General features: G+C 33.0%; 1 protein-coding gene across 4 annotated transcripts in view; it reads left to right on the plus strand.

Moving 5' to 3' along the window:
- LOC139487419 (serine/threonine-protein kinase SMG1-like) overlaps nt 1-18,491 on the plus strand; it is a 156,601-nt gene that overhangs the window by 65,863 nt on the left and 72,247 nt on the right. For all 4 annotated transcript variants that reach the window (XM_071272179.1, XM_071272177.1, XM_071272180.1 and 1 more), the window contains 8 exons: nt 4,127-4,297; nt 10,352-10,483; nt 10,907-11,001; nt 11,934-12,032; nt 12,734-12,884; nt 14,217-14,315; nt 14,626-14,726; nt 16,120-16,273. In XM_071272179.1, the coding sequence (XP_071128280.1) occupies nt 4,127-4,297; nt 10,352-10,483; nt 10,907-11,001; nt 11,934-12,032; nt 12,734-12,884; nt 14,217-14,315; nt 14,626-14,726; nt 16,120-16,273 (1,002 nt within the window). The remainder of the gene's footprint in view (nt 1-4,126; nt 4,298-10,351; nt 10,484-10,906; nt 11,002-11,933; nt 12,033-12,733; nt 12,885-14,216; nt 14,316-14,625; nt 14,727-16,119; nt 16,274-18,491) is intronic.

Here is an 18,491-nt window from a genome sequence, read left to right on the forward strand (position 1 = left end):
GAGAGAAACATAAAACTATCATGAAACCAGTGAGTATTGGCTGTCTAGAATAGCCATCATTAGAGAGAAAAATAAAACTGTCATGAAACCAGTGAGTATTGGCTGTCTAGAATAGCCATCATTAGAGAGAAACATAAAACTATCATGAAACCAGTGAGTATTGGCTGTCTAGTTAAGCCATCATTAGAGAGAAAAATAAAACTATCATGAAACCAGTGAGTATTGGCTGTCTAGAATAGCCATCATTAGAGAGAAACATAAAACTATCATGAAACCAGTGAGTATTAGCTGTCTAGAATAGCCATCATTAGAGAGAAACATAAAACTATCATGAAACCAGTGAGTATTAGCTGTCTAGTTTAGCTATCATTAGAGAGAAACATAAAACGATCATGAAACCAGTGAGTATTGGCTGTCTAGTTTAGCCATCATTAGAGAGAAACATAAAACTATCATGAAACCAGTGAGTATTGGCTGTCTAGAATAGCCATCATTAGAGAGAAACATAAAACTATCATGAAACCAGTGAGTATTAGCTGTCTAGTTTAGCTATCATTAGAGAGAAACATAAAACTATCATGAAACCAGTGAGTATTATCTGTCTAGTTTAGCCATCATTAGAGAGAAACATAAAACTATCATGAAACCAGTGAGTATTGGCTGTCTAGTTTAGCCATCATTAGAGAGAAACATAAAACGATCATGAAACCAGTGAGTATTGGCTGTCTAGAATAGCCATCATTAGAGAGAAAAATAAAACTGTCATGAAACCAGTGAGTATTGGCTGTCTAGAATAGCCATCATTAGAGAGAAACATAAAACTATCATGAAACCAGTGAGTATTGGCTGTCTAGTTAAGCCATCATTAGAGAGAAAAATAAAACTATCATGAAACCAGTGAGTATTAGCTGTCTAGTTTAGCCATCATTAGAGAGAAACATAAAACTATCATGAAACCAATGAGTATTGGCTGTTTAGTTTAGCCATCATTAGAGAGAAACATAAAACTATCATGAAACCAGTGAGTATTGGCTGTCTAGTTTAGCTATCATTAGAGAGAAACATAAAACTATTATGAAACCAGTGAGTATTGGCTGTCTAGTTTAGCCATCATTAGAGAGAAACATAAAACTATCATGAAACCAGTGAGTATTGGCTGTCTAGAATAGCCATCATTAGAGAGAAACATAAAACTATCATGAAACCAGTGAGTATTGGCTGTCTAGTTTAGCCATCATTAGAGAGAAACATGAAACTATCATGAAACCAGTGAGTATTGGCTGTCTAGTTTAGCCATCATAAGAGAGAGAAAATAAAACTATCATGAAACCAGTGAGTATTGGCTGTCTAGTTTAGCCATCATAAGAGAGAGAAAATAAAACGATCATGAAACCAGTGAGTATTGGCTGTCTAGTTTAGCCATCATTAGAGAGAAACATAAAACTATCATGAAACCAGTGAGTATTAGCTGTCTAGAATAGCCATCATTAGAGAGAAACATAAAACTATTGTTACGGAATGGGGTTTTCATGATTTGAACGTATCTGAAGAAGTATGAATGATTGCTGATAAATGAATTTGTAACTTGTGTGATAGAATAGTGAGAATTATGTAACTGAATGTAACTTATTTGTGTGAAAGTGAACCCCCATTTCTCTTGTTAAAACTACGTTGTGAAATTTACTTTGTTTGATATGATATGTCAGTTGAGAAAACATTTAACGTGATTCTCTGGTATCCTATTGTAGTTACTAAATATGTCCGAATGTACAAACTTTAATTAGGAAAGTAATCTTGCTAAAATATAGCTCTGGTCTTTTCCGTAGATGGACGTCGCCATGTTGTTGTTTTTGTTTACATAACGTTGGAATTTCAAATACCCGTATGTTGAAAGTTAAGTGCAAACTGTGTCATGACGTCACTCAAACTGTTGTCTAAACGTCAAAACTGTTGTCGTTTTTGTGTCTTTAGTCAAAATTGTGTCGTTTCAAAACTATAAAAGCAAGCACAGCTAGTGTTCCAGTTTAGTCTTGTTTCATCTGGGCACGACCTTTAGCAGTTATTAAAGTTCCGGAAAGTTTATATTTAGATAGAGGAAGGTTAGAATCAGAGTTTATTTTTGCTGAATTTCCTGAAAACGTTTCCTGATTAATTTTAAAGAGAAATAGTTAAACAGAGTTAAAGCTGAAATTCGAGATAATTATTGTTGTCAGTCAGTTTGACGCTTTTTCCTGATTTTTATATCGTTGTTAGTAAAGCTGAGTTGTTTCATCTTTTGGTCAGAAAAGTATAAAGAAATAGTTGTAGTTTTAGTTTCCGCTGAATTATTGAGTATAATATTCTTGGGTATATATTTTCGAGGTTCAAGTTGTCTATATTATTGTCTGTATTATATTTGAATGTGTCTTATGTCCATATTTATTTGTTCCTAACCAGAGCTTTCTCCGTTTTCCCTGTTTTAGCTACAATAGATTCCAGAGAAGTATTTTGTTTAATCACTATTATTTCTATATAGGCATTGGCAGCTGGAGCAGAAAGAGGTTTTAAATATTAATATATTTGTTAATATAATTGTTTACATCTGATTGTTATTGGCAATATTATTTATTGCTAAATTAAAAGAGTTATTAATTCTATATTTGCATTACGTTTTCATGAGTTCGCTTGGGTTATTCTGTTAGTCGTTAAAAGATAAGATTTATAACCCCTCTCCCAAGTCTATATTTGTCAAACGAATTATGAACACAAACTAAAACAAGATATCATCTGCTGACAGTATCCTAGACAGTAGTTCCAGTGTATAGCAGCTATCCAGTTATATTAAACTATATTATCCAGCTGAAAAGCAGTGTAGCAGTATCTAAACAGAAATCTGTAATATTTACAGACAGAAAATATACACTACACCCCTCCCCCGGCCCGTTACACTATCATGAAACCAGTGAGTATTGGCTGTCAAGTTTAGCCATCATTAAAGAGAAACATAAAACTATCATGAAACCAGTCAGTATTAGCTGTCTAGTTTAGCTATCATTAGAGAGAAACATAAAACTATGAAACCAGTGAGTATTGGCTGTCTAGAATAGCCATCATTAGAGAGAAACATAAAACTATCATGAAACCATTGAGTATTGGCTGTCTAGAATAGCCATCATTAGAGAGAAACATAAAACGATCATGAAACCAGTGAGTATTAGCTGTCTAGAATAGCCATCATTAGAGAGAAACATAAAACTATCATGAAACCAGTGAGTATTAGCTGTCTAGAATAGCCATCATTAGAGAGAAACATAAAACGATCATATAACCGGTGAGTATTGGCTGTCTAGTTTAGCCATCATTAGAGAGAAACATAAAACTATCATGAAACCGGTGAGTATTGGCTGTCTAGTTAAGCCATCATTAGAGAGAAACATAAAATGATCATGAAACCAGTGAGTATTAGCTGTCTAGAATAGTCATCATTAGAGAGAAACATAAAACGATCATGAAACCAGTGAGTATTGGCTGTCTAGTTTAGCCATCATTAGAGAGAAACATGAAACTATCATGAAACCAGTGAGTATTGGCTGTCTAGTTTAGCTATCATTAGAGAGAAAAATAAAACTATCATGAAACCAGTGAGTATTAGCTGTCTAGAATAGCCATTATAAGAGAGAAACATAAAACGATCATGAAATTAGTGAGTATTGGCTGTCTAGTTTAGCCATCATTAGAGAGAAAAATAAAACTAACATGAAACCAGTGAGTATTAACTGTCTTGTTCAGTTATCTTAGAAGAAAAGAGATCACTGTTTACCTAGACCATTATATGTGGAATCAATTTATCCCAATCTAACTAAAGACAAAAAGAGTCTTTAAGGTCAAGTGATTACTGTTAATTCAAATCTAGCTGAAGATGCTGAAGGTGCTCATGTCAAACATTTCAGAGAGGTTGTGTCTGCATTACTCAACTAAATAAGTATGACCAAACAAATGGTATCAGTTTAATCCAATTTAGGAGGTCAATATCAATATTGCATGGATGTATCTTATCTTGAGTGAAACAAAGATTATCTGAGGTTGATTTATTCTTTAATGTTTTGTGAGTGACTTGTGACTTTAAGAATATAAAAATATTTTGTAGACATTATATGCATTGGAGAAGTTACAAGAGATAACATCACAGCCACCAGAAACACCACAGGAGGAATGGTTCAAAGATACCTATGGTAAACTCATTGATGCTGCCATTGTGAAACTACGTAATCCAACCAATCCCAGCCATCCTAACAACAGCTGGCAACTTTTTAAACAGGTAAGTAATCCAACCAATCCAAGCCATCCTAACAACAGCTGGCAACTTTTTAAACAGGTAAGTAATCCAACCAATCCCAGCCATCCTAACAATAGCTGGCAACTTTTTAAACAGGTAAGTAATCCAACCAATCCAAGCCATCCTAACAACAGCTGGCAACTTTTTAAACAGGTTAGTAATCCAACCAATCCAAGCTACCTTTATCTTTTATTCATGTGTTACTTTGCATAATATGTCTCCTATTTATTTGTATTGTAGTCCTGTAATATTATGTTATCGTTTTAATGTTATATTTAACATTGCCATTAAAGTTCGAGGTTTGGTATGCCACAAAACCAGGTTCAACCCACCATTTTTTCCTTTAAAAATGTCCTGTACCAAGTCAGGAATATGGCCATTGTTATATTATATACACATGGAAAAAAGTATTGCAACACCTTGATTTTTTAAAACTTGAAAAATCAACCTCTTTTTTTGGATGAAACATAGTAAAATATTTGTATAATATTATTGAAACATAGTTTATGATAACATTGGCATTTAAACGAACAAAAAATGTTTTTAAAAAAAATGATTTATATAATCACAATTTTGATAACAAAATGAAGTGTTTTTTGTACAAAAAAATGCATTTTACAACTTTTACTGTAGTCGAACATTACAATGTCAGACATTTCAAAATTAATCTTCCGATGACTGTTCACATCGTGAGTGATCGTTATACGCCAAAGAATTAGTACTTTGTGCGCAGCCTCCATTCAAATGGATAACCGTATCATAACGTCTTCTGATTCCTGCTATAAATCGACTAATTTGTTCCTAAGGTAGCAGCAACCATTTCTGATGAAGGGCATTGTTTATTTCATGATGTGTTTGAACTGTGGTGTCCTTTCGCGCACTTTACGCCCAATAATGTCCCATATATGCTCGATATGGTTAAAATGTAGGCTACGATCGGGCCAAGGAAGATGAACAGAATTCTATAGAACAATGGATCTTCCTCCACGATGCTAATTTTCAACTTTGGCGAGCTCTGCACTACATTAGATACGGAAAACTGTGTGTCTGTTCGTAAGCAAAGGTATCCGAAGTGGTCTTATCGCACGATAACCAGATGCGATGAGTCGATCTCAAACAGTTCTTGTTAAAAGGCTCCTGTATACCCACCACTCTCTTTTTAGGATTGTATTGTATGCAATGGATTTCCTTCTGACCAACCTTCATTATGTCTTATTTTCCCTAGCAAATGGTATAGGGGGTCTTCTTTGTCTCGGAAGGTCTTTAACATCGTTTATTGCCTGATTTTTAGGCAGTTAAGCTGCCTTATGCGAGCGCCCTGGATTTGTGTGCTACCCAATAAATGCTGAAATACGTGCAATTGTTATCATCTAGCTGGCTACAATATTATTTATAACTTATTGGACAGTTTTTTCATACTTTTCATTCTGGATTACAAAAAATATGACCAAAAAAACCTTAAATGATCGTCGATTTTCCCAAAAGTTTTGAAGTTGCACATAGGAAGTAGAGCACATTAGGAATCATTATGTAGTTTATTATCCCCTGAGCTTTTGGCTAAGATGTCAAAGAACAAATGTATGAAATATTTAGTCGCCGAAAATCTCTAAAGACAAGTAGTTAAGATTTCCCAAATTACAAAAGTCGTAGGAATATTGTTTGTCGTCAATACGTAGTCAACTACGTATATATACGTCAGTAGTCTATTAATGTAAGTTCAACTGATCACGCTGTTGGCGGCAATTTTGAAATAGAAGACGAAATTTTCGTATCTTTTCAATTTGGACGCAGGGGTTCAAATTAGCGGTGGTCCGAGGTCTGCGACCTTCCACTTTTGCAGTCGGATTTTCTACTTGGTTACTAGCTACGCCCGACGGACCTTGGAAGAAAATAAAAAAAATAACTTTGCAAACATTTTTACCGAAGTTTCCTAATAAACGATCTCAAACTTATTTTCATCATTACCATTCATGACAGCGATGTTCAATTTGTTCAACCGCTAGCTTTATACAGAAAATCGCCGATAAATAATGTGTAAATCCGAGTAAAATCGTATATCACTATCTGTCAAAATCAACATTGAAAACAAAATGGCTGCCGCGAAATTACAATATCGGATCTGATTCCGGAAGCGGATAAGGGTAATCCCAGGTTTTGGCTATCAACTTAAAAAAATCCAGACAGGTGACAAAATACATCTATGCCTGGTAAATAAATATAAACACTAGAATTTAAAACCAAAAGATATATGTAAAAGAAAGAAAAAGCAGAAAATATTTTGTACACCAATTTTAATGTCAAAATCCAATACAATGTGACAGCTGGGAACAGTTTATCTAACAATATATATGTCCTGGTAACAGTATAATTTTTTTTTATCAGTGATAAATGTTGGTAATGAATGTTAAATGCTTTTCAAGTTAAACATATTACTGAATTTCAAGGGGTATTTTTTTCTTCTCAATTTTGATAGGTCAGTTAAAATAGCTGGAAGTTTCTTATATAAAATAAAAAGATGTGGTATGATTGCCAATGAGAAAACTATCCACAAGAGACCAAAATGACCAAAACTTGGTAATGATCAAGATCCCCACCCCTAAACCATATATATTCATGTATGGGACAATATAACAAATCATATGAAATATAGGTGGAGTTCGTTGGGCCACTCTGACTACCCCTTTCTGTTTGAGAATTTATAACGGTCGAGATCCACAATCTTAAACAATATATATTTATGTATGGGACAATATTACAAATCAAATGAATTATAAGGGGGTCCCTATGGTCACTGTACATCCTCCTGTTTGAGAACTTGGAAAAATTCGAGATCATCACTCCTTAACCATATAAATGATATATACTCTTGTATAAGACTATATAACAAATCAAATGAAATATAGGGGAAGTCCCTGTGGTCACCCTACCCCTCATGTTTAAGAATTTTGAAACAGTTGGGATCCCCAACTCTAAATTAAATGAAATATAGGGTGAGTCCTTGCAGTCACCTGATTGAGAAATTGGAAACAGTCGAGATCCCCACCTTTAAATTAAACCATATATACTCATGTATGAGAACTAATCAAATGAAATATAGGGAGAGATCTTAGGGTCACCCTACCCATTCCTGTTTGATAACTTAGAAACAGATGAAATCCCCACCCCTCAACCATACATATTCATGTATTGGACAATATAACAAATCAAATGAAATATAGGGGAAGTCACTGGGGTCCCCCACCCCCTCCTGTTTGAAAACTTGATAACGGTCAAGATCCCCACCCATAAACCATATATATTTATGTATGGGACAATATAAAAAATCAAATGAAAAATAGTCCCTAGGGTCACCCACACCCTCTTGTGTGTGTTTTGAGAACTTGTAAAAGATTGAGATACCAACACCTAAACCATATTCATTGCGGTTTGTCATTTCAAAAAAGATTGAATGACATACAAGGTCAATCTCATAGGCGACACATATGCATATCACTTTGCTAGACCCTAAAACCTGTCATTTTATTCCAAACTGAGACATCATGGACTTGGGGTGAAGGTGGGAGTCATTTACATTTACTATGGATAGGTCAGTCAGACCTCACCATTGATCCCTGTAGTAGTAAACATTTGTCTGATTTGTGTCTCATAACTTTTGTACTGTACAACACAAACTCAGTTTTCTTTCCAGGGAAGCAAGTCCATTCATACTTTTACAAGCTCGTACTAAAGTCAACTTGAACTACTAACAGTCAACTAATACGAACAATTACGATCAACTAGAAGAACTGCAATCATTGCAAATTTGTACCACTGCTGACTCATGAAAGACTCATGACCATTCGTGGTCATGTGCGTTGCTATTGAAAACCTTGATAAAATATGAATTATTTGCCTTAATGATTAATTCATTAAATGAACATAAATGTACAATTATATATGAATTTTTAATGTTTGTTCTTTTAAATCTTTAAAAAAAAAGTTGAATCAACATTGCCACAGTTTTCATAATTAACCAGATTTTTGTGACAAAAATGTTGGTTATTGATTTGGGAATGTACGGCGGGCGGTCGGGCGGCACCAAATGTTGTCAGTGCATTTTCTCATGAACCGTGCATCCAAAGCTTTTAAAATTTTAATATGTTGTTACTGAAAACAAAATGAAGGTCAAGTTCAAGAATGACGATTTTGACTTTTACTCATAAGGAGTTATGGTTCTTGAAAGATTGAAAAATGGCGTTTCCAGTCGTGTCCGTGCATTTACGCATGAACTGTTCAACCAAAGCTTCCCAAATTTTAATATGTTGTTACTGATGAAAAAATGGAGGTCAAGTTTAAGCATGACGATTTTGACTTTTACCGTTCAGGAGTTATGGTTCTTGAAAGATTGAAAAATGGTGTTTCCAGTCGTGTCCGTGCATTTACGCATGAACTGTTCAACCAAAGCTTTTCAAATTTTAATATGTTGTTACTGATGACAAAATGGAGGTCAAGTTCAATAATGTCGATTTTGACTTTTACCGTTCAGGAGTTATGGTTCTTGAAAGATAAAAAAAAATGGCGTTTCCATTCATGTTGTTGCATTTACTCATGAATCATTCAACCTAGGCTCTTTCAAATTTTAATATGTTGATACTGATGATAAAATGCAGGTTAAATTTGATATTGACGATTTTCACTTTCACCGTTCATCAGTTATGGTTCTTGTGATATTGCCAGGAGACAAATAAATGTTAATAAATCCGGTTTGCTGTCGTTGTGACAGCCTTTTGTTATGTTTGCCTTGGTTTTTGGTTAACTGCCTACAGTGCTTACAGCGCTTTGATTATTCTCAAAACGACTTATAGTGGAATAGTGATGACCAACAATACATGCAGTTGCTACAGCGACATCCCTGCTTCGCTCATGCTGATAATCTGCCATCTTGCTGCAGTTAAGAGTTGTCGAGGACCCATTACAAGGTGTCAATCACATAACTTCAAAAACTTGGTTATTTAAAGTGTTGAAAACAATGAGGATTAAAACACCTATTTTGCTGTTTACGGGTACAGTAGCTGCATGTGCAGATAAGAACTGATCAAGTCGATATTTATTGATTAAATCAGGTGATACTTAAATAATGTTTAACTAATTCTATTTTACCAAATTATATCACAAAAAAATAAAAAGTGTTTTTTTAAATTTGAATTTCAATTTGGTGTTGCAATACTTTTTTCCAGGTGTATAGTTCGTTTCTGTGTGTGTTACATTTTAACGTTGTGTTTCTGTTGTGTCGTTTGTTTTCTCTTATTTTTTAGTGTGAATTCACATTACTATAAGACGTGTCACCGTACTTATCTATTCCAAATTCATGTATTTGGTTTTGATGTTGTATTTGGTATTCTCATTTTGTCTAATGCTTAGTCCGTTTCTGTGTGTGTTACATTTTAATGTTGTGTCGTTGTTCTCCTCCTATATTTAATGCATTTCCCTCAGTTTTAGTTTGTTACCCCGATTTTGTTTTTTGTCCATGGATTTATGAGTTTTGAACAGCTGTATACTACTGTTGCCTTTATTTAGTAAGCCAACTAGTCCAAGCTACCCTTACAAAAGTGATTATAAAGAAGATGTGGTATGAATGCCAATCAGACAACTCTCCACCAAAGGCTAAATGACATAAGTCTACAAATAATAAATGATTGACTGTTTTACCTTAATATAGAGAACATTGTGATGATATTTGTTAACTGGGATATCTAAGATGTCACAACTTTCATCTTAGAGCTATTTATTCTGTCTGTTTTAACATTGTGTAGATAGACATTTGTTAAATGAGGCATCTAAAATGTCACAACCTTCACCTTAGAGCCATTTTTTCTGTTGACAACTGATAAAACAGGCCTGTCAAAATTAGATACATTAAATACTTTCTAATGTTTGCTTTGTATGCACATTTAATTGATTGGCTGTTTGATATATTAAAGAGTACAATGTGAAGATGATTGTTATATAAGGCTTCTGAAATGTCAAAACATTTATCTATTTATTCTGTTATAACAGTTACATGCCAGTTTACAACAGAAAGCACAGAAAAGAAGCAGTTTAATACTGAGAATGGAAAAGATTAGTCCTAACCTACAGGCTATGAAAGGGACAGTTATTGCTATGCCAGGACTAGGCATGTCTGGAAAGGTAGGTTTTTATCTTCAGACAAAGGGATTATATTACAATACTAGGACATAACATGCCTGTAAAAGTAGAAACTAGATTCCTTACTTAATGCAAACTAAAGTTGGCTTTCAGAAGTAATGTTCCTTGATTAATTGGCAAGTGGCTAGTTTTTAATATCTGTGTTATAACTTGAAAATGCTCATCTATGACTTTTAAAATTTTTGTATAATCTCAAGATAAATTTTTTTTTTTCAATATTGACATTTAATTGCAGGGATAGGTTTACTTATTGTTTTTGTTAAATTGTGGAAAACAAATCAACATTTTAGACAAGTTAGTGCTGATGGTCATATAATGTTGTTCCAGATGTTGCCCTTCATTGACACATATAGACATAATTATAATTATTTTGATAAGTAAAAAGAACTATCTTTTTATTGTTAGATGGTGTCTGTTGAATCTGTCTCCAACACAGTACAAATACTGCCAACTAAAACTAAGCCCAAGAAGTTAGTTCTCCTGGGATCAGATGGCAAGAAGTAAGTATGACTGTATTAACATTCAGATCAGAAGAAATAGATTCAATTAAAACCACTTCTTTTTAAAACCAGTTTGACATTCTCATTAAAAAACAATTTTGACAAACAATTTTGAATTGATGATTTGTTCTCATTTTAATCAATAATGGTCCATTCAGTTATTCTCAATAAATGTATAGGATGAGTCACAATCAATGTGGTAGTTAAATCTGTACACACATTAAATGCATAGTAAGCATAAGATTAAAAAAATATCTACCTATGTGGATCTCATATTGTTGGTTAAGTTTTGTGTATACATGTTGTAATTTGTCACAATTATAGTTTAAAGTCATATGAAAAAAGTGACTCTTGAAAACTAATGTTTATTCAATTTTTTATCCAATGCATGTATATATCATAAACTAAGCATGATTTTATCATTTTTTGCGCATCCATATCGTATAATGGTAAAAATATCTCTTGGTCTGTTATGATGGAAGCTAATCAATTGTCATGTTTTGAAGCCATAGTATACCTATTGTCACCTTATAGTGAACAATCAACAAAGAAGCATGGATAGTGTATAACATATGTACAATAAAATAATAGTTTATTTCATTGACAGATCCATGCATATTGTGATCACTGGATTGTTACGAGAAAGATCAAACTGAGTTCATTGCATACAAAAAAACATATCAGCAAATTGTTTACTGGAAGCAAACAATTAAAAAAAGTAGATCTCTTCTAAATTTTGACAAATTATAGATTTTTCTTGAGAAAAAAGTATATGTACATTAGTGTAAATAGCCATTTAGTTATGTAAAATACATGCATCATTTATTTTCTTATTTGAAGTTTCATATGACTTTAAACATTGTTAAAGTATTTAAAGTTGTTTTTTATCTGTGCACATTGAAACAATTCATGATTGTATTTATATTTTGTAGATACCCGTATTTATTCAAAGGCCTTGAAGATTTACATTTAGATGAAAGAATTATGCAGTTCCTAAGTATTGTCAATAATATGTTTGTTAGTAACTCCAGGTAAGTTGGAGAGGTTTCAAATTCAACCCAGCTAGTTTAAGTCTGTCTATAATTTTACATATATTATTCAAATGCTCATTCAATGCTTTCCCTATCAAAATTATATGGTCGAGGTACAAAACTGATATATGCCATGCAAGGCTGATTCTATTATCCTTTATAATGTTGAAGCAGCATTGCACAACCTGAAGTGCAAGGCAGTATATTGATATAATCCTCCCATTGGTGTGGCAAGCACAGTCTTTTCCTTATCACACAGTTTCATTGGAATTTAATGATACCCATGTCTAGGTCTAAAGAAGATAACCACTTAGAGCCATTAAGTGCATATGAATTGTCCTATATTCTCGGAATTGGATGAGAATCTTTAGTTGTTCTATCATTCAACTTTCGATAGTTCTCCATGATGAATTCTTTTTCTGTTCTAAAACAATTGGCATTGACCAAGGACTGCATGATTTTTCAATAATTCCTTTCTCTTCCATCTTCTCAATCTCTCTTGCATCCCCTTATATACCTAATTACAGGCGGTACGAAGACTGTCCCAAAGATGGGGTAATGGGTGGACAAATTGAATCATTTAGACACTGTTCAAATACAAAAATAGCAGACAGTACGCTATAGAAATCTAAACTTCCTACTTGTTATTCAGGAAGTCTCTTATATCTGTTTAAAAACAATATATATTTATTGTATTTCAGTGGAGAGCAACAGTTGTACAGAGCTAGACATTACTCTGTGACCCCGTTGGGACCACGGTCGGGACTGATTCAGTGGGTGGATGGTTCTACACCTTTATTTAGTCTGTACAAAAGATGGCAACAAAGAGATGCTCTGGCTCAGTCTTTGAAAGTAAGATACAAATTCTTATGAAGAGATTTTAAGAAATAGATGTTTTACATATTTGATCAAAGGTCATTTTGTATTCAAGGTCCTTCAATACATAACTTAAACTTCTTTTTTTTAACCACTGTAGAAATTGAGACAAGACATGACAGATTTGATTCTTTGATCAGTGCTTATATTTAAAAAGTATGATGTCCATATGGCATTATTTATTATATTAAAAAACTTATGGTGATCATATGGGAATGTTAACCATGTTTGCTATATTAAATTATTTAAACCATAAAAAAAAAGTATGCTTAATTCAATCCCTGAATCATCTGTTAAAGGTTTGAAATAAGAAAATACTTTCTGGAATTTTAACTATAGATTTTTATTTTTTTGTATCTTTATATTACTGCTGATTCTTTTAAGTACAGTAATTCCGGTTATTTGCATAGCCTATTTGTCAGACAAAAGTATGCAATAAAGCGGAGTATGCTTATATCTGAAATGCCAAATGACAGAGTCAAATAACATCGATAGAACAGAACAGTAAAAGAAATCCCTGAAGAAAGATGAACGTCTGTAATCCAAATACAACATACTGAATTTTGATTTATTCTAATAAAAATGATGTCTAGTGTAATATGTGTTATTTTAATTTTTCTTTAAATAAAAATCATAAACTCATTGGATGGAGAGTTGTCTCATTGGCACTCATACCACATCTTCTTATATCTAATTATACAAAATTTATATTTTGTTGAGCATTTAGATTATTCGGCTCTCAGCACACATGGAGTCCACAAAAATAGGAATAACTAATGATGAATTAAAAACTGTAGAATTTGTAATTTTCTGTATAATAAATAATAATATATACAATATTTATAGAGCGCATTATATAATAACAACAATTACTCTAAGCGCTTCACATTTAAAAAATATATAAAATACAAAAATACATAAAACATAGATTACAAAGCACTAACTTAAAAGAATCAAACAAGCATATAAAAAATTATAAGATACTTTACGAAAAAAAAAGAAATAAAAGAAATGAAAAATGCATGTACCCTAAAATATACAAAACTGTCTAAAACTAATGCAGTCAATTAAAAGTATATAAAATCTACAAGAAATCCTTAAAAGCAGTTCGAAATAAATGAGTCTTGAGTTGCTTTTTAAAAACATCTAATACATATTCTATCATCTGTCAGTTTAGGTATTCAAAGTTTTATGCAGCATTTTGATGCTCTTAGTTAGAAAGATATTCTGTCATAGTTTTAAAGCTAGCACTAGTTTAGACCATAAAATATGAATTTGATGTAAATGTAAAGTAAAATTTATTTTCAGAATCAGACAACTGGATCAACTAGCAGTACCACTACACCAAGTATTCTACGACCAAGTGAGATCTTCTACAACAAACTTACTCCAGCTCTAAGAGATAAGGTAATAACTGTCCCTCTCCCTCTCTAAATAGCATCTCCCTCTCTGATGAACCTCTCCCTTAAAATAACCTCTCCCTCTCTTTCTAACCTCTCCCTCTCTAAATGGCCTTTCCCTCTCTAAATAACCTCTCTCTCTATAACTAACCCCTTCCCCTCTAAATAAGTTCTCCCTATCTTTCTAACCTCTCCCTCTCTAACTAACATCTTATGTTTCATCTGTTCAGCTTGTATTTGAAATGTGATTATAGAATGCAAAAGGATTAAGCTCTGTAAAGTTTATTTTTACTGACATGTGGCATTTATACTTTCAGGGTATTACAAATCTTGAAAACAGAAAGGAATGGCCTTTGTCCACACTGCGGTCAGTTTTACAGGAACTTATAGAAGAAACGCCATCCGATTTACTTGCCAGGTAAAACAAATTGAAAAGAAATACTGCCTCTTCTTTGTCTACATTCCTAATTTGATGTCTTATATTTAATCATTTTATAGATAAAACTGCAGAAGTGATATTGTGATTATAGTATTCTGAATATTTGGTTATTATCATGAATATTATTATAGATAGAGGTAAACTGTGAACAGCAATTATGTTCAGCAAAGTAAGATCTACAAATAAGTCAACATGATCAAAATGGTCAATTGACCCCTTAAGGAGTTATTGCCCTTGATAGTCAATTTTTAACAATTTTTCGTAAATTTTTGTAATCTTTTACAAAAATCTTCTCCTCTGAAACTATTTAGGCAAATTTAACCAAACTTGCCAACAATTATCATTGGGGTATGTAGTTTGAAAAATGTGTCCCTTCACCCGGCCAGCCAATCAAGATGGCTGCCATGGCTAAAAAATAAAACATAGGGGTAAAATATAGATTTTGGCTGATAACTCTAAAACCAAAGCATTAAGAGCAAGTCTGACATGGTTAACATTGTTTATCAAGTCAAGATCTATCTGTCCTAAAATTTTCAGATGAATCAGACAACTGGTTGTTGGGTTGCTTCCCCTTAATTGGTAATTTTAAGGAGATTTTTCTGTTTTTGGTTATTATCTTGAATATTATTATAGATAGAGATAAATTGTAAACAGCAATAATGTTCAGCAAAGTAAGATCTACAAATATGTCAACATGAGCAAGATGGTCAGTTGACCCCTTAAGGAGTTATTGCCTTTTATAGTCATTTTTTACCAATTTTTTGTAAATTTTTGTAATCTTTTACAAAAATCTTCTCCTCTGAAACTACCAAGCCAAATTTAACCAAACTTAGGCACAATCATTTTTAGGGTATATTTGGTTAAAAAATGTGTGCATTGACCCAGCCATCTAACTAAGATGGCCGCCGTTATTATCTTGAATACTATTACAGATAGAGATAAACTGTAAACAGCAATAATGTTCAGCAAAGTAACAACTACAAATAAGTCAACATGACCAAAATGGTTAGTTGACCCCTTAAGGAGTTCTTGGCCTTTATAGTCAATTTTTAACCATTTTGATTAATTTGGTAAATTTTTACAAAATATTTTCCCCTGTAACTTAAGGGCCAAGTTTATTATAGATAGAGAAAATTGTAAGTAGCCAGAATGTTCAGTAAAGTAAGATTTACAAACAAATCACCATCACCAAACACAATTTTGTCATGAATTCATCCGTTTCCTTTGTTTAATATGCACATAGACCAAGGCGAGCGACACAGGCTCTCAAGAGCCTCTAGTTCAGGGAACTTTGTTGTTGTAGTACAGTGACCAGTGACTTAGTCACATGCCACTCATGATGCCAGATCTACAGTTTTTATTTATTTTTCAGGGAACTTTGGTGTTGTAGTACAGGGGCCAGTGAATGGTGGCAGATCACTCAGGCCTATGCCAGGTCGACAGCTGTAATGTCAATGATTGGTTATATCATTGGTCTTGGAGACAGACATCTTGACAATGTATTAGTTGACTTAGCAACAGGCGAGGTAAGTGGCTGATCTTCTATTGACCATTTTTATGCTACCGCAAAAATAATTTTGGTTCCTATAATGCTATGACGTTGTCTGTGAAGTCATCTGCGTCGTCCAAAAACAAATCAGGTTTCTGTACAATAACTTTAGTTTAAGTGAATGGATCTCTATGAAGTTAAATTTATAGGTTCAGTACCACATAAAGAAGGTTGGGATTGATTTTTAAGGTTATGGTACCAACAGTTTTTATAGTTTTTTGACAAAAACTTGTGTGGAAGTGTATGATCTCTCTGAATTTTACCACAAAGTTCATATCACAAAGGGAAGACTGAGCTTGTTGTTGGGGTTAATTGCCCCAAACATGCAGGAATTAGGGGCAACAGAGGGGCCAAAACAAGCATTTTGTTTTTTAGATTCCAGACAATGAATTGTGTTTAAGTGAATGAATCTCTCTAAAGTTGTACTATTATGTTCCATACTACAATGGGAAGGCTGGGATTGAGTTTGGGGGTAATTTCTCTAAGGGGAAGGGTGTTCAAAAATTTAAGGAGGGGGGGGGGGGGGTAATTTTTTAAAAGGAGTTCATACTTTGTTTCTTCAAAAAAAAAATTGAAATTTTGAAATCTTAAATTGAACAGTATTTATCAATAGATTTTTAAGATCTTTAATCACATTTATTTTGTGTTAGAAACCTATATTGTGTCAAAATTTTTATCAGAATCCAATTTTCAGACAGTATCAATTGGTCTGAGTCCAAAGGATTCAAAATTTAATTTTGTTTGGTGTCATGAAAAACTATTCTTGGGGTTATTTGATATGTTAAATCTCACCATTTATTTAGATATTGAACATAGGATAGTGTAAGTGGATCTAGGTATACTTAATATGGACAAATATTCTTGTATTATTTTTCTTCGTATCTGCTATCATGTTTCAAATTAGATGGATATACAGTTTCCTATTTAGCAAATTTATGATTATGTGTAAAAATAAAAACATTTGATCTATGATAAAAACAAAAAGTGAAAAAATAATACGAAGTTGACAAAACCAACATACATGTATCCGTGCCTCAAGTGAACATATTCTGTAGTACTTCACAGATGTAATTTTTCTGTTAAAATTTCAAGAGCTTAAAGGGGTGAAATTTAGTGAATTAATGACAAGAATGTCTTTATAGTGTTAACATTATGAACCACAATCTTTGGTAGGATAACTGACAATCCTAGTCAATTAAGATGGGATTTATGCGCATCAACCACTTAGTGGAACTTAAACTCTCAACCTCAGTGTTAAAAAGCTAGTGGTATTGTAGTCCGACTAAGAGGGCTCCCAAATTCTGTATAAGGAGATATAAAAAAAGAAGATGTGGTATGATTGCCAATGAAACAACTCTTCACAAGAGACCAAATGACACAGATATTTTAAAAACAACTACAGGTCACTGTATGGCCTTAAACAATGAGCAAAGCCCATACTGCATAGTCAGTTATAAAAGGCCCAAAATTCACAAATGTAACACAATTCATTTATTTGTGGCTTTGGGTTGTTTTCTGCACTTTGGTCAGGTTGTTGCCTCTTTGACACATGCCCTGTTTCCATTCTCAATTTAATTTATATTTTAATTTTGAATTGACACGAGATCATGTGTTATTTATCCACTTCACGCCTGCTTTCTTGTGAAACACCTAAATAAAGGATGACCATATTCAGAGCGCTTTTGAAGCTGCAAGGATCAAGTAAATCAATAAATCCTTTGTGTGACAGGAACATTTTTAATCTTTTTGTCAGTAATGAATGTTTTTATTTCTAAATGCCTGCATTTATACTTTAAGGGCATACGATACAGTTTTGATCCCATAATGAAATGTTTATGAAAATTTGCATATAGGCTATTTTTTACCTGATGAAATCAAATATCCACCATGTGCTACTTTTTGAGTTAATTGAGGTTGAAATTTCAGACATTTCCTTGAAATTCCGATTTGTAGACATATTTTTCCTTCAGACAGAAATACATTACTTTTTTGTTTTAAAAGATAAACACAAGCTGTTTTTTGTTAAATTATTTGTAAATTCCGTTTTATATAAATAGAACCAGATATTTCGACTTCATCTTAACTTAATTTCCATTGTATGATCTATTTCAACAAAGAAAAGCATATAAAGCATATATAAAGCTTTTGCCCTTAACCTACTTGACTTCATTCATGCTAAAAACCAAACTGGTTGT

Source organism: Mytilus edulis, chromosome 9 (genome assembly GCF_963676685.1).
Source record: "Mytilus edulis chromosome 9, xbMytEdul2.2, whole genome shotgun sequence".
In the NCBI taxonomy this organism is placed as follows: Eukaryota; Metazoa; Mollusca; class Bivalvia; order Mytilida; family Mytilidae; genus Mytilus; species Mytilus edulis.